Below are 20,803 nucleotides of genomic sequence, written 5' to 3'. Positions count from 1 at the left end.
AAAGGATCAAGAGCTGCATCTGCTCTCGCAACAGGTGATACAAGGATGGGCAGAAATAATAAAACAGGTAGAGCCTACAATATTGGTCTATCAGGGACGACATTTCCATGGAGAATGGAATACTGCCAGCAGGGTCTTGGCTGATAATACCAGAGACAATGAAAAAAAAGAAATTCTCCAGAAAATACACCAAGGCCACATGGGAATGGAGAAATGCAAACTCAGAGCAAAGTCAGCAGTTTACTGGATGGGCATATACCAGGACATCGAAAACATGGTGGCTACATATCCAGCATGCCAGAAATACACAACAAAAAGAAGAGATGATACCCGCGGAAATACCCTTCCAGGACACGGCACACAGTGGGAGCAGACCTGTTCACAGAAAACCAAGAATGGTATCTGATTGAGTCCTGCTACTACTCCAAATTCCCCTTCATCAAGAAAGTGAAGGCCCTGAAAGCATCAACCATCACTGCTGCTGTTCACAAAACAGGGGATACCCAAACAAGTGATATGTGAAAGCGGGACCCAATTCACATCGCGTGAATTCAGAGAAATGGCTGCAGAATATGGGTTTACCATCACTACTTTATCACCACGTTACCCCAAAGGCCTTAGATTCATTGAGAGGCATGTACAGACAATTGAACGAACTCTCACAAAGTGTTGAGAGACAAAGGAAGATCCCTACCTCACCTTTCTGTCACTGTGAGTCACGCCTTTGAGGGCCAACATGAAATCCCCGGCAGAGCTTCTGAATGGCAGAAAGTACAAGACAACCCTGCCAAGCAAAATCCATCCACAAAACGACCAAGAGGAAACAGGAAGAAAGTTGACTAACATACAGGAGGGAAGTCGTCAACATTATAATAAACATGCACAAACACTAACAGAACGCTTCAGAAGGCAGCATGTGCATGTTCAAGAGCCAGTGATCAAAAGCCTGGAGCCAAGCAAAGATTGTTAGAGAAGCTGAGATGCCAAGGTCATACATCATTGAGACAGAATCCGGTAGGCAGCTGCGACGAAACAGGCCCACATTCGCTCAACACCAGATCTGACATGGAAAGCACCAGAAGCACCAGCAGCTTCTAAAAATCCAACAATTTCTGAGGGAATGCAGTAGAAACCCCAACCAAGAACACCATAACGACTGAACATCAAGCAACAGGAGAACCAAGGCAAACAGCACCACTACCCACAACCGTACTAACACCACCGAAGCAAACAGACACAACAATGTCTCCAAGGTGGAGAAGCAACATCCTACCACCAGTGCGATTCTGCTGAAAAGAATATAGAACTGCACTTGTATAACTGCAAATGTATAATTAGAATATTTAATTCTTAATGGCAAGTGCAGGTAAAGAAGCAGTAACAATTTATTTTTTATGAAATTTGAATCTTAAGAAATCTTTTAATTTTTAGAATTTTTTTAAAGAAGGAGGGATGTTTCATGCAGTGGAAATTTGGGACTATTTTATGCTGGACCATGAACACTGCAAGACTGCAAGGCCACATCACACTGAGTGGTGAGCATGATCAGTGCGACAGTGTATTCATACATGACTGGCAGCCTGAGATGCGAGTAAAAATTTGTGCTGTAAACTTACAAGCTTCTCTGAGTGTTTATTAAGACCTCCGATGGTACAACCGAAGACATAACACCTGCTTCACATTCAAGACTCCCTGTCAGGCTGACGTTTCTTGGTGGATACTGGGGCACAATACAGCATCCTTCTCCCAACCAGCCTGGAGGCCCGCTGTGGCAAAGTGGGCCAGGTGCTCCGAGCGCAAACTGAAGGATTGTTTGCCAGCGTAAAGTCCCCGCCGATCAGGAAATAATACCTTCTTTCTGCTGTTTTTATAAACACATCCTTCATAAAGTCCTCATCATTATAATTTGGAGTGTAAATATTCATGTACGTTCATGATTCTGAATAATTTTTGCCATTTATCATTATATATCTGCTGGCTTGATCTTTTGATATATTTTCTAGAACAATTGGAACATTTTTTGATTAAAATTGCTACTCCCCAGCTTTTGAATTAAATGATGAAGAAAAGACCTGTCCCACCCATAATTGTTTTAGTTTATCATGTCCTACTTTCTTGAGATGTGTTTCTTGGAGAAAAGTCACATTCGCTTTCAGCTTTTTTAAATATGTAAGTTTTCTTTTCCTCTTGACCAAACTGTTCAAACCATTAACATTAAAATGAATAAATTTCAATGTCTTATCCATAGCAGTGATTTGTAAATTATGTGCAAAGAAATATGTCAACTGTTTCATGATCTGTGCCTTCTCATTAAAAATTGTACAACCTCCGTTCCAACGGTGACATGGATAGTAACTCCCTGAGGCCCACAAAATAAAGCCTGCTTAAACCTCCAGGGATGAAGAAGAGGAACCCCACCCCTAAAGTGCCATCTTTAAAAGTAAAGTCCCTGCTGATGTCATTTCCCCCTTAAAGCCAGATTATGAACCATGCTGTTACCTTCAATATTTCTTTTCACTTTCCGAGCTCCCCGAGAGCCATAGTTAGGTTGAAACTTTGCTTTCTTTTCTCTTTATCTTCTTAATTGTTGAATGAAATCTTCCACCTCTTCTTTCATTTTGAAGAAGCGTCTATTCCCTTCTGAGATTTCCACTCTCAAAGTTGCTGTTTACAGCATCGCATATCTGATGTTCTTTTCATGTGGTTGCCTGTTGACCACATTGAACTCTCTCCTCTTTTGGATTACCCCGTTACTGAAGTCCTGAAGAAACCTAATCTCTATATTGTCCCACTTTATTGGAGAGCGAGTATTTTGTGAATGTTCAAATGCAACTCTCAAGATTGTCTCTCTGTCTTTGAAGCTTAGTAGCTTTACCAGAACAGGTTGAGGGGCCGGTTTCACCCATACTCCTCAGTCCAAACGTTCGGTGAGCACGTTCAATGTGGGCATGATTGCCGAGTTCCTTGGTGTGAAGGTCTTGAGGAATCCAAGCCTCAAAAAAATTTCACATCATCTCCGCCTTCTACATATTCTCTCAGGCCAACTATTCTCACATTGTTTCTCCATGTGATCAATTTTATCTAAAAGAAGTTGCTTGTCTGTTGCCCATTGTTCGGCTTGTTTTTCAGGGCTTCAATCTGTTTATCATGTTTACTGAGATTTCTCTCAGTGCCATCCATTCTTTCGGATAGATCGTTTATTGCTTCACCCATATCATTCACTAAAGTGGTGAGCTCTATCATAGCATGTTCTACACTCGTGAAATGTTGTCCCAGTCCTTCAAATTCTTGCAAAAGCATTTCCACTTCTCATCTTGTTTGAGAAGTAGAGGCAGATTCCCCAGCACTGTCCGTTGAGGCAGCTTCTTTTGTTGTTGGTCTTGGCTTTTTTGCATGCGATGTAACCATCACACGTAGGGTTGGATAATAAACTATGCCAACATTTCAAAGTGAAAAACATGTCCGCTCAGCCACTCAGCATGACCCACCCTTCAGCATTTTGTGTTACTGACACTTGAACTTCTGGAATTTTTATTTTCATTTTTGTTCCTCAACTTCTCGATGACTAATTCCACTTGCCCTGTTCCTTCTCTTGCAACATTGACTCCATCTGTTCCCATTAGACCACATCGTTCTATCTTTTTCTTCTCTCTCCCTTTGCTTCCTTCCCCATTGAACTTGATGTCTCTGGTGATTGAAGATGATTAACTGCAGATGCCATAAAAAACTGGCAATACTCGTTTCACCAGGACAGGGCTGAGAGAAACATAGAATTGTTCAGCTTTACTGAAATGTTTAATCAGAATGTCACACCCAGAGATGATTAATAAGATATGCCAATGTTTCAAACTGAAGATATAAAGTTAAACAACCAGTTTAACACGGAGTCTGACACCCAGAACAGTCTAACTGACTCCGTCAGTTTAACACAGGTGAGCGACAATGATCTTTAATGTATTTTAATAATCATTTTGTGGTTCGGTTTGTTTTGCAAAACTATGTTTTATTCGTTCTGTCTCTGGCAAAAGGAGATCGCTCCATTGAAAAGTAAAGACATTTCCTTCTTCTAACTTGTGAGCTGAGAGTATGAAGGCCAATAATGGTCACAGAATGAAAGGTCTAATTTTCTCACAGACGCCAAACTAAATGGTAATCCTTTTTGGGAAATGTTTTCTATTTTCACTGATCTGTGGTGCCGCTTGATCCAAAAATTCCTCCTTTACCGAATCTTGAACCTCCATTTCTTACCTGCCCTCATCCAAAAGTGAACTTTTGATGACCCTATGTATGGATTTTACATGATACCTGTTTGTCTAGTTGCATCTGATCTGTGGAGGGAGATAACAGAATTGAGGATTCAGGCAAATAATGTCAATTAGAATGAGGAAATGTTGGAATTTTGAGGTTTTTGAAATTCAAAAAATATGGAGGAGTGTGGAGAGCACACTCGCACTGAGGGAGATCAACTACACAAATGGTTCCAGTGGTGAGGGCTTGTTAACTGCAGTTGAGGTGAAAATAGGAGGAGATGAATGAGGAAGAGGAGAGGGAGTGTATCGGAGGGAGCGGGAGAGAGAGAATAAACAGCACTGACAGCAAATGCCCAAGTGGTCAAACAGCATCTGTGGAGGGAGAAGTTGAGACCATATGGTGGCACGGTTATTAGAACCGCTGTCTCATAGCTGCAATGAGGTGATGTTGGGCATAGTTTGAGTAGAGTCTGCACATTCTCATTGTATGGGTGTCCTCGGGGTGCTCCATTTTTTTTTCCATATTCACAAAAACGTGCTGAATTTTGGGGTAATTAACCACTATAATTTGTTCCAATTACAAGTTGATACAGTATGGGATTTAAGGGATAAAAGGAAAAGGCAGGTAAAACACAAAATTCAAAAAAAAGGCAGGAGGAAGAATAATTCTGCACTTCTGGCTAATCACAAAGGAAGATGTCCATGACCAATATTACTTAAATGAGGGACAGACTTTGTTGTAAAAAGATTACAAAGCAAATGATAATGCCATGCCTGTACTTTAGAGGTTTAATTCATCTCCCTTCAACTTGCTTTAACTTGTTGAAATGCTTAGAGATCAGTAACATCATGGAGTCTCTGAACATCAACTTTTCCAAGGCTATTACGTCAACTCTCCAGCCCACAGCCCTGAAATGAACAATCCGTTGCACTTAATAATGAGCCTGTGACAATATTCCTTCACAATTTTCTGTGTTCCATTAGAAATTTGCAGAAACAGTTCATCAATCAATGTGACTTTGACCCCATATCGGGTTTGACCTGTTCTTTATATATAACAGATATGTTGGAATTCAGCAGTGATCTTTGGTTAGTGTAGCGGTTTGTGCAACACTGTTACAGCACCAACACTTGGGACCGGGGTTTGAGCCCCGCTCTGTCTGTAAGGAGTTTGCATGTACTTCCCGTGTCTGAATGGGATTTCTCTGGGGACTCCAGTTTTTCTCGCTGTTCAAAATGTACCGAAAGGTAAAGGTTCATTGGGTCTAATTGGGCAGCATGGGCTTGTGGGCTGAAATGGCCTGATACCATGTTCTGTGTCTAAATATCAACAAAATCTCTGGCCACTAACCCACAGTACAGGCTCTTCAGTCCTCGATGTTGTTCCGACCCATATATTACTTTTAAAATATAAGTACTAAACCCTCTCTACCCCATAATCCTTAATTTTCCTTTCATCCATGTGCCTGTCTAAGAGTCTCTTAAAATCCCTTAATGTTTCAGCCTCCACCACTATCCCTCCAAAGGCATTCCAGGTACCCACAATTCTCAATGTAAAAATTTACCGCTGCTGTCTCCCCTAAACATCCCCCCCCCCCCCCACCTTCACTTTGTACTCATGTTCCTCAGGTGCTGTTTGTCCACCCTATCTATGCCTCTCATAATCTTGTAGACCTCTTTCAAGTCTTCTCAAAGCATTCTACGCTCCAAAGAGAAAAGCCCCAGCTCTGTTAACCTTGCCTTATAGGACTTGTTTCCCAATCCAGGCAACATCCTGGTAATTCTCTTCTGTACCCTCTCCATAACCTCCACATCCTTCCTCTAATGAGGTGAACAGAACTGAACACAATACACTCAGTGTGGTCTCACCAGAGATTTGTAGATATGAAGCATGTCCTCTCTATTCTTGAACTCAATCCCCCTTTTAATGAATCCCAGAATCCCCTAGGGCTTCTTAACTATCCTATCAAACTGTGAGGCAGTTGAAGTTCAGATAAAAAAACTATTTGATTGGACATATATATGTTAGTATAAAATTCTTTAAATGAATCATTTATATCCTGATATTTATGTGATTTTTGAATATTTTTAACAGAGTTGATAGTTCTTGATGTTTCTTCCATTTTCCATTGCCAAGCCAAAACCTTATGTGCTCTTTCTCCCAATTCCTAATATTTCTCATTTCATTCTCTCAATTAATTTCTCCATTTGCCAAATTACAGGAAGGATATAAACAGAATAGAGAGAGAGTGTAGAGGAGGTTTACGAGAATGTTGCCAGGGTTTCAGTGTTTGAGTTATAGGGAAAGCTTGAGTGGGCTGGGACTTTATTCCCTGGAGCATAGAAGCTTGAGGAATGATTTGATAGAGGTATTCAAAATTATAAGAGGGAAAGATAGAGTCAATGTGGATAGGCTTTTTCCATTAAGCATGTGGGAGATTCACACAAAAGGGCATGGATTGAGAGTAAGATTTAGGGGAAACATGAGGGGGAATTTCCTCACACAGAGGGTGATGGGGGTGTGGAATGAACTTCTGGCAGAGCGAGATCGATGTTAATATTCAAGGAAAATTTGGATAGGTTTTTGGACGGGAGAGATGTGGATGGCTATGGGCCAAATGCGGGTCAGTGGGACTAGGTGGCAGAAGATGTATGGCATGGACTAGAAGGGCCAAATGGGCCTGTTTTTGTGCTGTAAATGGGGTTATATGATTATATGTCTGTATAGAATTATAATACTTTTTTTCTTATGATCAGCTTAAAGTTTTTTTTAAATGTAAATTTGGGTTATCGTTGAGAATTATCTTGACAATCTACTTTAGAATTATTATTTTCTCAAGGAGATATAAATACATTTATTTCAGAGATGTATAAGCTATTATAAAGGAAAAAGCCTAAACCAAATATTCACAAATCAAGATTAAAATGGGCAACTGATTTGAATAGGAAGATGGATGAAAATGATAGGAGAATTTTATGTAAAGACAATTTGTCTAAAATTATTAATGTAAGGGATAGCTTAGTACAGTATAATTTTTTACATCAATTATATTTAGCCCTTCAAATATTAAAGAGATTGTAATGGATAAATATTGGGAGGAATTTGGTAAGTTTAGTGGGATACATACATATATACATTTTAAAACAGATCCTATTTGAAATACTGAAGAATTCATATTCAGTAACATTGCAGGATCTATGGAAAATATTAAGCACATTTCACAAGTAGGTGATAATTGAAATGACATCATGAAATGAATAAACCATTGTTTGAAGGAGACAAACTGAATATTTAAAAGTACCTACAGAATGCTCATGGAAAGGTCACACCTGAGTTTTGTTTAACTAAGACAACAAATGGGAGCAGAAAGATAACTCCTGTTGTTTGCTAAAGAAAATGGGTTTTTTTTTGCAAGTGTGAGAGTAACATGGGCTTTCTGGCAGTTGGAGAAAGAGAGAGAGAGAGAGAGAGAGAGAGAGAGAGAGAGAGAGAGCAGAAAAGTTCAACAAGTGTGTGACACTAAAAGCAGCTGAACAGTGCAGGCCAGGAACTTGTTGAAGCAGAAAGTTCCAGAGCAGTGGGTGGCTGGAAGTGCCATCTGTCTGATGTTTCTCTTAGAATAAATGGACCAGAAAGGAACTCTGTGTTGCCTGAAAGAAAGAGGTTATTATCTGGAGAATCCTGATGGGAAAAGTTTCATCAGTGAGACATTGAGGTGGAAATCCTGGAAAAACAAATCTCTCTCTGCAAACCCTATAAGAACCTTCCTGAGTGGTAAACATTTACCTTTCAAGTACCAAAGCCTGATGAACTTTATACATGTTATATTCTGTGCACAGTGTAAGAATTGCCTGCATCCAGAAAACTTGGAAGAAGGAGAAGTGAGATTGATCTGTGAACCAAAGAATTTTTCTTAAATTTACGTGTTACACACACGTGCGCTTGGAATTAGAAGGGGGTTAATTTGGGTTAGTGAACTATAGAGATAAGTTAGTTTGATTCTGTTTTCATGTTTAAAGATAATTAAAACTGGGGGGCGTGGCAAGATGGCGTAGGGAACAGACGTGCCTTCCAGACCTCTCCTGACTCTGATTTATTGTTTTGTCTTTAAGTGCCCGTTAAAGTTCTTTTAAAAGTTTATAAATAATAAGAGGTATTGGATTAGTGCCTACTGGTTTATATGCAAAAAATGAGGTAAAAGAAAATATCAACAGACTGTTAAAAAACTACATTTTCCGAAATTGTCTGAGCCTACTTGTTTACAAGAAGCCAGGACTTAACGTAGAATGGATCCAGAGGAGGACGTGCAGAGTTCGGCATTGAAGCTTCGTTTTAAGATGGTGAGGCTCTCTGAAGGTCGCATTCAACAGCTTTCAGAACAAGGGGCTGGACGGGTGCCAGTGTTTCGCACGGTGGCCACTGCAGGTGTTGTTGCTGAGGCTTTGACAATTGAATCAGCTGGGGCGCCACCAGCTGGAGAGTTAAAGTGTTGTCATTCGACTGCTATAGTGGTGGCGCTGCAAAATGCATCTTCAATTACAACGGTTTTTCCAGACATTGATTCAGTGAAGATGATTAAAGAGATTTGGCTTAAAGATAACCCTGATCTTCAGTCTCCTGGCATTGCTGGGGGGACTTTGAGGGGGATTTTTATACGAAGTCAAACTGCTAGAAAAGATACTAAATTAAGGGAAGGGACAGAAGATCCCGTGGTCTCTAAGGAACAGCAAGACCCCATTATGCCTGAATCTATTTCTGTTGAAATGTCTGTTAAGGATCTTGAAGATAAGATATATTCTGTATCGAGTCACTTAGCTAATTTTGTGAACCTGTTTATTTCCAAGATTAATGCGATGGCGGAATTCATTAATGGAGCTTTTAAGCTTGAAACCATTGAAAGATTTGAAATGTGTGATCAAGGTTTAGTCGATGCACAGGATCAACTGCAAGATGAAAATAGAATAATTGAAACATTGCAGATCCAAAATAAAAATTTAGCAAAAAAGATTGATTATTTGGAGAATCAATCTAGACGGAACAACGTGAAAATTGTTGGTTTGCCAGAAGGCATAGAAGGACCAGATCCAAGAAAATTTTTTACTGAATGGATTCCACGAGTGTTAGGACAGGATAAATTCCCTGAAGGTTTAATACTGGAACGTGCTTATAGAGTTTTAAGAAGAAAATCATTTTCAGGACAGAATCCAAGATCTGTTTTGATCCATTGTGACAGAGAGACAATTTTACGTACAGCTATTAGAAATGCCCAGCAAAATAGATCTCCTTTGATGATTCAGAATAATCCTGTTTTCTTCTATCAAGATTTGAGTCAAGAAATTATGTTTCAACGACGCGAATTTAATTCTGTGAAAGAAAGGTTGTGGAAAAAAAGACATAAGGGAACATTCAGGTATTCTGTAGTACTGAAGATTTTTTAGGATGGAAATTAGCCAAAGTTCTTTGACAATCCTAAAGAGGTTATGGACTTTGCTCAGTCTCTACCAATCATGCAGTTTCAGGAACGATGTAGTCCTTCAAGGTCTCCAAAGAGAGTAGAGATGTAAGGTGGGATCCAGTTTTTTAAAAGAAATGGAAGCAATGGTGACCAAAGTGATAACGTTGATTTAAAAAAATAAATCTTTTATCTTTTTTTTGAGAAGAGTTTAAATAGTTTAAATAATGATGATAGTTTAATGAAATGGGAGTTGGGAGAGGGAACTGGGTGGGCACTAGTTTCCAGAAGTCATCAGCTACCTGTGAGTTATCTCACACCCAATATTTTGGGGGAGTTACCGCTTTGGGCGGTTTAAACAGGAGGAGGTAGTTGTGACCTCCGACCTGTTTTTTTTTTTCTTTTTAATTTTTGGGTTAAGAAGTAAAGGTTTTCTAATTATTTTTTTAAAAAATAAATATGTTTTTTTTAACTCTTTTTGTTTTCTGATTGTAATTGAGAGGGAAATAGGAGGTTTTTTATCTCCTTTTTTTTCTTTTTTTTGGGGGGGGTTTCTCTTTTTTCTTTCTTTTTTAAGTGGATGATGTCACAAAAGATAATAAGTCAAAAATTGAGGATGTTGAATTAGATGAAGAGGAAGATGAGGGGAAAGGTGATAAGAAGAAAAAAAAGAAAATTAAGTACAAATACATTGAGGGAGAAGAGTTTAATAAAATTAAGTTAATTTCGATAGAGAATTTTGAAGATATTATAAATGAAGAATATGGAGAATTTTATGAGTTTGAACTTTTTTCTATTTTTTTTCTTTTTTTATATAAGGGGAGGGGAAGGGAATAAAAAGTTTATCTGATTGTTTTTCTAAGGGATGTTTTTGTTCTCTCGATGAATTATAAAGGAAACTTGGTATTAATGGAAATTCTGTATTTATGTATTATTAATTATTATTTTTTTGAATAACAGATATGTGGTTGATATATGATTTTAATATTTGAACTTAGTTTTAAAGTGGATTTTATTTGTTAAATACATGTATTATGTTTGATTTAAATATATGTTTAAGGGTATTATTTTAGTATTGATATTTTTTTGTTAGTAATTTTTTTGTTGTTAAGTTTTATCCTTTTTTTGTAAGTGGGGTTTTTTCTATTTTATTTACAATATTGTTAATTAATTCTTCACTCTTTATTTTGGGGGGGAGGGTTGGACTAATTTTAAATTAGATGATTAATGTTGTGTTATAATTTTTGGGGGGGTTAATTTGTGTAGTTTAATGATGTAGTATTCTAATTTTTATTATCCTATTTTTTATTATTTCTTTAAATGTAATTTTTATTTTATTCATGTCATAAAATTTTACATAAAGTTTAAAAACAAAAAAGATAATTAAAACCACCTTTTGTTTTAGTTACTACTTGTCTTGGTGAATGTCTATTTCTGCTGGGTTTTGGGGTCCTTTGGGCTCGTAGCAAGATTTAATTTAATATCATCGGATTTATGTTTTAGATGTGGTAAAGATTACTCTTTACTTGTCATCATTGTGTCCCAAAGTTAAAACTTTTCGGATGCAAGTCAAATTATTTTTGGAAACAATATTAATAGTAAAACATCCATTTGCCCCAATGTTGTTTTATTGGGAGATATTAAAATGATTAGTTTAAAATTAAGATTAATTATGCATCAAATTGAATTTTATCGATTAGCTTTAGCTCTATCTAAGAAATGTTTGGCCATTACTTGGAAGTCTGATATGGATTTGGGATTGCAAAGAAAGTAGACTGAAATGAGATCTTGTGTCCTCTTGAAAAGATATCCTATAATTTACGGGATAAGTAACAATTTTTCTCGAAAGTATGGAGCCCATATTTGCAAAATGTTGATTTGAAGATTTAAACTCTCAATGGTCAGTTCTGGCCATGATTTTCCATTTCACAGCTGTAAACTTGATTTATGTGTAAAACTGATGATCTCCTACTCTACTTTCTTTTTGTGGGTTAAATGGAGGGGGAGGAGGGAGGGGAGGGAGGGGAGTAAAGGTGAGGGAGGGGGGGTTAGGGTTTGTATACATGCACAATCCACATATATTATATTTTTCTCTTTACATATGTTGATATAATCAGAATGTAATTGTGGTTTTAAACTTTTAAAGTATTCATGAAAAAGGGAAACTTGTGCAGCTGAACCACTGTTAATAACTCATGAGAGAGGAGTGTGGTGATACAACCACCTAAATCATTGCACTCCCACTGGCCTACTGCAGGGGGCAACCACTGTACCTTCAGGAGGCAACCTAGGAGGCTGGCCCTACCACCTGGCTGCCAATCACCAGTTTATATAAAGACTCAAATCAGCCTCTTCCTAAGATAGTCAGCCACATGGAACCAGAGACTACAGAGATCTTGGAGTACAACTTTAAGCTAATTAAAACCTGTAGTTTAATCTACTCAAGGTTTGTGTCTGCTTGCTGCACCACAGGCCACCACAATGAGTTATGTGAACAACATAGGCTTTTATTAGCAAAAACATGGCAGTTTTAGCCATCTATGAGGCCAGTACCAATCTAAGCTGAGAGCCGTGGATAGGAACATTTATATGCAAACAAAGGGCCTACTTCCCCCTGATCAGCCTATAGAGCCAGTCCTCCATACCAGCTGGCAACAAGCAACTACATTCTACATACAAGCATGGAATACCAAGGATCACCAGATGTATGTATGGATTTGTACCACACGGTCCCTCAGTTCATCCACACTCTTACGCAATGACCATTAATCCTGAACTCATCCCTCTGGTTTGTCTTTCCAAACTGCAACAGTCACACTTATCCACTTTTCTACCCAACTCTGTCTTTTGAAAAAGTTATAAGAGGATTAATCAATGGCATTTTTGGTGACAAAGAACCTTTATCATGTTCTGACTTAATCTTATTCCAAATATTAATCAAATGTTTCAAAATAGGAGCCTCTTTGCCACAAGTTATTAATCTTGGTTCCCATTTATAAATAAATTCCTCAGATGTATATTCTCCAATTGTATTCAACTCAAGTTCTACCCATGCCAGCTTAATGTTTCCCAATACAGAAGAAAGAAACCTTGAATTGTGCTGCTTTATAATCATTTTTATAATTAGGAGACTGCAATCCATCTAATCCATATCTCCAAGTTAACTTTTCTAAAGACACTCTTGCCATCTTACCTTTCAAAATAAATTTCCTACATGTTTATTTAATTCATGAAAAAAATTCAGACATAGAAATTGGCAAAGTCTGAAACAAATATTGAATTATTGGAAAGATATTAATTTTAACACAATTAAAGTTAGAGATAAATGTACCATATTTTTCAAATATTCATTTATTTTTTAAGTGATGGACTATAGTTTAATTTATATAAATTTGTTAAATTATCATCACTATGTATTCCTGAATATTTAATTCCAACATCAATCCATCTTTAGGCCATTGTGAAAAATCACCCTGTACTAGTTCCATCATATCACTTAGATCCCAATTTATTTTATAACCAGACACTCTTCCTTATTCTATCAATTATTTATAAAGTCTAGGCAACAATAATTGTGGTTGATTTAGTTTTTCCCGAACATCACCTGTAAATGAACTAATTTTATGCTCCTCTTGGTTTACCATAAAATCCTTAACTGTTGCTCTACACCTATCATTTGCACAAGAGGTTCTCTAGCTAACGTGAATAAAGCTGGCATTGAAGACAACCTTGTCTACTTGAGCTGGTCAAATTAAATCATTTTGAGATCAGCCCATTAGTTTTTACTTTAGCTTGAGGACTTTTATAAAATGCTTTAATCCAATTCACAAAATTAGATCCAAAACCAAATTTACTTAGACCTTAGCCCAATGAACCTATCAAAAGCTTTTCCTGCATCCAATGCAACAACACTTAAATTGCCTGTTTTCGTGCTAAGTGACTATATTTACTATATTTACAGAAGTTTATCTCTTTTAAAAAAACATTTGATCTACATTTATTAATTCATGAAGATAATTATTTATTCTATTTGCTAATACCTTTGCTAAATGTTTATAATCCACATTTAACAAGGAAATATGTCTATATGAGGCAGGTTTCAATGGATCTCTATATTTTTTTAGGAATAACTGTCATCATCGCTCTGGAAGAATATGAAGCCTAGAAGCTTGGTCTATTACTTGTAAAATAAAGGAATTATTAAATCTTTAAATTCTTTATAAAATTCCCAGGAAATCCATCTTCTTCAGGATGCTTACTAGTCTGTAAACAATTAAGTGCTTCTTGAACTTCTTGTCCAGTAAATGGTGTGTCCAAATTATCTTTATCTAACTCAGATAATCTAGGTAATATTATTTGTGACCAATAATTATCAATATTAGTTTTGTCCTGTAATGATGCTGAAGTATATAATTTTTTATAAAACTTCCTAAAGGTTTTATTTATCTCTTGGGGTTTAAATGTCATTTTCTAATTATCTTGTTGTATTGCATTAATTGTTCTCAAAGTTTGTTCAGCTTTTAATTGCCAAGCCAACACTTTATTGGACCTTCCACCTAATTCATAATATTTCTGTTTAGATCTAAGGATAATTTTCTCTGTTCTATAAGATGACATCATATTGTACTGTAATTTTTTATTAATTAAATGTCTACGTATATCCTCTGATGGTGATTTTTGAATATCCTTTTTTGAATATTTGGCATTTTAAGAGAATTTCTAAAATAGGAGATTGCTATGAGGGTGGTAGATTGATGTCATTTGATCAATTAAGAATTAAATATGACATTCCACGTAATATTCTTTTTTGTTATTTTCAGTTAAGAGCTTATTTGAGGGGAAAATTAGGACCCGATATGATATTAAAAAATCCTATGGATTTAGAACAATTGGTTATTGATGGAATTGTTAAGAAGGTTATTTCAATAGAGTATAGGGAATTACAAGAGATAGCATCTAAATTGGGTTTATTTGGATCAAAGGAAGGAAGGGAACAGGATTTAAATATATCAATAGACCAACAAACTTGCAAAATCGTTTTAAAGATGCTATCTCGAATACAATTAATGTAAGATATAGATTATTTCAATATAATTTGTTACATCAGTTATATATTACACCTCAGAAGTTAAATAAATGGAAACCAGGCGTATTGGATCAATTCTTTCAATGTGGTGAAGATATTGGACCTTTTCTTCATTCTCCATGGTCTTGTTCAAATGTTAAACATTTTTGGATTTCTATTGGTAAGTTTTTACGACAGGTTACAGGTGTTATTTTTCCAGTAAATCCTGAATTAATTTTGCTGGGGAATTTTGAAACTATAACTCCGAAATTACATCTATCAGGTTTGCAATTGAAATTTGTCAACTTAGTCATGGTGATGGCAAGAAAATGTATCACTCTTTCTTGAAAATCAGAGGTTTCTTAAAACCTAGAAAGATGACAAATGGAGATTCAAAGTTGTATTCCTTTAGTAAATAATTACATATAATTTGAGAGGTAAATATTCTACATTTTTACTGATTTGGATAGGTTTTTTTGTAGTTTAGTAGTTTTAATGGTGATTGGGAGTTTGGCCAGAGGTTTAGATGGGGTCTATTTTTGTAGATTTTTTATTTCTTTTCTTTTTTTCTCTCTCTATATAAATCAACATGTATTTAAAATTACTTAGTAATAATGTATACACAATTTTTCTTTCTTCTGTTCTATATTTGTTGATTTTAAATAAAATATTTTTAAAAACTGCATCCTGTCTATATCCTCTTGAAACCTTCTATATCCTTCAACACCATTCACAACTCCTCCAACCTTCCTGTCATCTGCAAATTTCCTAGCCCATCCTTCTGCCTCTTCAAGCAGGTCACTTGTACGTGTGCAAACACTCGATGCTGTGAACTTGCTGCACATTTTATCTTGAACATCCACAACTTTCATTGCAGTTGCTGTCTCTGGATTCCATCCTTTTGGTTTGTTCTGTGCTTTCAATACACAAACACTGCATCAGTAAGTGGCCATTCCCCCTCCTCAATCCTGCTTTCACATTCAATAATATACAACCATCCATAATCCTGCAGTCTTCACTCAACTGACTTTCATCCCCTGGTTCTTTTCGTTTTCCTCCATCTAAAGTGACATAATTTGAATACAGAAAATACAGAAATTCAGCAGGTCCCGCAGCATCTGTAGGAGGCAAAGATGTACAACCAACATTTTGGGTTTGACCCCTATGTCAAGGTATGAGCAAAGAACAGGCAGAATAGAAAATTGCTTCTCAGGAGTAATTCACATTTTGATCCCCACATTGTCCATTTTAGATCATCTTAAATTATTTGGATACCCTGTCACCTGTAGTTAATTACAAATTACAATAGCTTCAGCAGAATAAATACTGGAAACATCCATGATTTTATGATTTCTCTTTCTCCACATTATAATATACCAGTACTGAATCAATTGCTTCTGTCTTTGCTGGGATTATTCATGCTCCTACTGTTATAAAAATACAAGCAACCTAACACATATCAGTATAATCATTAATAATACAGAATTGTGTTTGACCATTTAAAAAGAGCATGTGTTATTTCACAGGAGCCTTTGGAGAAACGGACCAGATCCACACCATGATTTTGATGCATAAGGGATGTTTAATTGTCTTCATAACTGGAGTCTGTGCTCTGCTGTACATGAACTGGAATATGAACAGTATACATTTAATTCAAAGCTACATCTCAAAGATATTACCAGTGAAAGAGAAGGCCACCAGTAATGTTTCTACCCCAGCCATGAATTCCCGGATTATGTTTGTAGAGACGACTGACAACATGGAGCCAACACCATTGGCGGTGTGTGCGGTGGAATCTGCTGCTCATCAAAACCCAGACAAACAAATCTATTACTTCATGAAGGGATTCAGTGGCATCTTGAGCCAGTATCCACACCTTGAGTACAGAGGCATCCACTTGCTCACCTCGATGAAGAATGTGGTCATTCTACCATTAAATGCCACGGAACTTTTCAAAAGCACTCCATTAAAAAGCTGGTATCTAAAGGTAACCAATGACAAGAAATTTCAATGAGCAAATTAATTGTCTGACTCCAATTAACCTTTATAAATGGAAATGTTTTGTTTAATCACATGTTGTGGAAATTAGGAGAAGTACAGTATTTTCTTCTTTACCTGGTCAGGCTTAATGCAAGGAATCCACTGTGTTCAAGAAAAATTTCAGCCACAAGCACAAAGATTTCTTGCCTTATTGTTCAATTTATTTATTTACCAGAGAGCATTTATTTTACTCAGTGGGTCGTAGGTCGAAAGTATTAATTTGAGGAAGGGCTGGGCCTGAAACTTTGGTTATATCGTTATCTACTAAAGATGCTGCAAGTCCTGTTGCAGTCCTCCAGCATTTCTACAGACGTCCATGTTTCTTCCTCATTCCTGTGACCTCTAGCTTCTCCAGATGTACCTTCCAAACTCTTCCTCGTTGACTGTTCATTCCCTTCACCTGTGGATAAGAAAAGGTTTCTATGTTAATGGCAGGATATAGTTGTGATAAATTGACTGCAGTGAAGGCCCATGGCATGGCCAGTGTGTGGGATAGTAGCGATTGTGCAGACTGTACCAATACTCTTCAGTGATCAGAAAATCCAGAGATGATCTCCCTGAAATCGATCCAATTCTTTAGATGGTCGATATTTCAGATGCTAACATGATGCTTCCCTTGATGTGTGAGTCTGGAATGAGGAGGGCCATTACCTCAAGTTAAGATATTGGCCATTTCGGACCAAAATGAAGAGCACATTGATCAGTCGGAAGGTGGTGATTCTTGGGGATTTTCTGCAAAGGTTCAGCAATGGTTCAGCAAAGTCCAGATCTATAGGGAGCTCAGGGGACACCTTTATAAACCCCTCCAGGGGGTTAGTGAATAAGGCAGATGAGATAGTTTCGTTCATTGGTTATGGCATATGATATCAAAGCTTGGATACCATGCAACAACTGTATATGTGCAGCATGGGAAGAAATAATTATCATCAGTGAGGATCAATGATAACGTCTCCTCCACAATAATCTTTAACAACAAAGCTGCATACTCAGACCCCCACCAGAACTTCTGACATTGAAACCAATTCCGTCTATATATTTTTATAATTTATTTTGTTATACAGCGCAGTAACAGACTATTTCAGACCACGAGTCCATGCTTCCCATTATACCACCCCCACATTACATTTTTGAATGGTAGCAGCGAGCCTGAGCCCCTGGGGAAAACCCATGCAGACACGAGGAGAATGTACAAACTCCTTACAGACAGAGTGAGATTCAAACCACGATCCCGATTGCTACGCTGTAAAGGCATTGCGCTAACCACCATGCCAACAGTGCTGCCCCCTATGGTTCCAGATGTAGCCAGATTGCTAGATTCGAGAATTTCAATTATGTACAGGCTAATGGGATAAGCTGGGTTTGTTTTCCCTGAAGGGCTGGATGCTGAGAGGGTGACCTACTAGATCTACACATAATTATGATGGGGATAGAGGGAGAGAGATGGTGTTTGTAATCTGAAAGGAGGAAGTACTGAAGACAGGCACAGGCATGTTTACGAAGCATCTCCAGCAAACACTTGCATCTTTATGGTCATGATGCAGGTAAAAGGATTAAACACGGATGAGTGAAATGAATGGGTGGTCAAGATAGGTGAAAGGGGTAGTTTCTATGCTGGATAATTGTCCATCTGGGTGAGTGGAGGAAGTGTGGTTTCCTAAGGTGCGGACCTGCCAAATTTACATGGATTGAGAGACAGGTCATGGGTTTATGGTGAGTTCATTAGAAGGATCTGCCCATTCTGCTGTGTGGAGCAAAGAATTCACATGTCCCTTTGGGTACTGGTTTTGTGTCTTTGCGTGCTGGCTGCAGTCACTGCAGACTGGGCTCCATGGGTGAACAGGTCTTTAGTTTCAGGAATGGAAATTATTACAAAGAATTAAATGGATTTTTGTCCATTCCTCCACAGATAAATCCAGAGAAGGAGAAATATTGGATCCATGTGCTTTCTGATGCCTGTAGGTTAGCATTGCTCTGGAAATATGGAGGCATCTACCTGGACACTGACATTATATCACTGAGACCTTTACCAATTGCTAATTTTACATGCCCAGCCAACAGGATGGCGGTCAGTAATGGGGCCATGGGCTTCCTTAACTTGAACCATCCATTCATGTGGAATTGCATGGAAGATTTTGTGGCCAATTATATTGGACACATGTGGGCCTATCAAGGTCCTCATCTAATTAACCGTGTACTGAAGAGATGGTGCAACAATGAAAACCCAAATGACTTAATTGGCAAAGAATGTAATGGCATCTCTATATGGATCAGAAATAAGTTCTACCCAATCCCATTTCCTGCTTGGAAGAGGTACTATGATTCCTGGAAAAAGGAGGACATAGAGCGGACCTTCTCAGACACATATGGAGCACACGTCTGGAATTATATGAATTCTGCCAAGAAGAAAGCAATCATTGCAGGAAGTGGGTCATTAATTGAATATTTTTCCAAGTTATACTGTCCAATTGCATACAGCAATTTAATTCAATCCTAATTAGTTGATAGTGAATAAGGATATGAGACTACACTCTGACAGATTATGTTATATTTTATATTGTTTGTAGATGTGTTTTAAAGGCAATAAATTGTGGGATTTTTTTTAGTGTAGCTCACAAACAAACACTTCACAGCACAGATCTCATTTAAGAGAGAGACAGAGGGAGAGAGAGAGAGAGAGAGAGAGAGAGAGAGAGAGAGAGAGAGATTGAGAGAGAGAGAGAGAGAGATTGAGAGAGAGAGTGAGAAAGAGAGAGAATTCAGTTCTACAGTTCAGCAGCAGCAGTTGGGGCTGGAACATCACAGCTAAAAAAACAACAAGAAACTTCCTGATTGGTAACCAAAGCCTGGTGAAGATTCATAAATGTTAAATTCTGTGCATGGTATAAGAATTGCCTGATACCAGTGAACTTGGAGGAGTGAGAAGTGAGATTGGACTGTGAATCAAAGAACTTTTCTGAACTTACACACACATTAATTACATACACGTGCACTTAAAATTGGAAGGGGGTTAAGATAAGTTAATAGTAATAATTTCGAGCGTGATCCTGTTTTCATGTTTAAAGATAATTAAAAGCAACTTTTATTTAAGTAACCATTTGTCTTGGTGAATTTCTATTGCTGCTGGGTTTTGGTGACAGTAAATTGACAGATTTTCATAAATTACAGAATGTAAAATACATAAAACAACTTTGAGGACAAATGCAATTTGAGATGCATTCAATGTTCCATCTGGTTTTCTGACAACTGGTCTTCCAATCTTGATAAATCCATTTCACTTGTGTCATTTAAATTAGAATCAAGCTCCAATTTCCAAGTCAATATCCGACTCAATGTTTGGGCCATGAGTCTTGGTAATGTGTGCAGTCGGCAGAGAACATCCAGCAGTTGTTCCACAGTCAACTCACCATAGAACAGGAAAGCTCCAGCATTGGACAGGCTGTCGAGTGAAAAAACATCGACAGTAAAAAGTTTTGGAATAATCAAGGACTCGATCATGATACAAAAATATTTGTCAAAATGTGAGTGGTTATTGAATTTTGAAGAATGATAATTGTGAACTTGGGTGGACACCATCCAGAAAACCAACCACACTAGAAACTGCCCATTACCAATGTCACATAATTCAGGGTCAGACTTCTTTCATGCAAAGATAAAAATCAGCACTGGGGATCTGGCTGATTAAACGGGAACAACTTTTAACTTTATGTTGCAGTGTAAATGATTGAAAGGGAAAAGGAAAATAATCTCACTGCCTTTGCTTAGCAAGCAGCAGATATGTTTGTCTTTCAGATGCTTTAACACAGATAGCCTTGAGATCTCCACGTGAAAATAAAATAACAGTGTTTCTGAATTCATTTAATTTACCTTTGATTTATGCTTGATAATCAAAGATTAAATTAATGGTGTGTAATGGAAGATTTAAACCAAGTTTTTTTTACTTTTGCAGCCTTTGCTTCTGCAAGGCTGAGAACCTGCTTGTTTTTTAGAATCATCAG

General features: G+C 37.4%; 1 protein-coding gene across 1 annotated transcript; it reads left to right on the top strand.

Moving 5' to 3' along the window:
* Positions 1-3,621: 3,621 nt before the first annotated feature.
* On the top strand, positions 3,622-19,899 carry LOC138743727 (alpha-1,4-N-acetylglucosaminyltransferase-like). The gene is made up of 3 exons (XM_069899370.1): positions 3,622-3,932; positions 16,295-16,755; positions 18,715-19,899. The coding sequence occupies exons 2-3, from the start codon at positions 16,327-16,329 to the stop codon at positions 19,300-19,302; spliced, it is 1,017 nt and encodes a 338-aa protein (XP_069755471.1). The 5' UTR covers positions 3,622-3,932; positions 16,295-16,326; the 3' UTR covers positions 19,303-19,899.
* The last annotated feature ends 904 nt before the right edge of the window (positions 19,900-20,803 follow it).

The sequence above is a fragment of the Narcine bancroftii genome, chromosome 9 (assembly GCF_036971445.1).
Source record: "Narcine bancroftii isolate sNarBan1 chromosome 9, sNarBan1.hap1, whole genome shotgun sequence".
NCBI classification, from domain to species: Eukaryota; Metazoa; Chordata; class Chondrichthyes; order Torpediniformes; family Narcinidae; genus Narcine; species Narcine bancroftii.
Note: the sequence above shows the minus strand (reverse complement) of the source record. Positions and strands in the feature narration are given on the sequence as shown.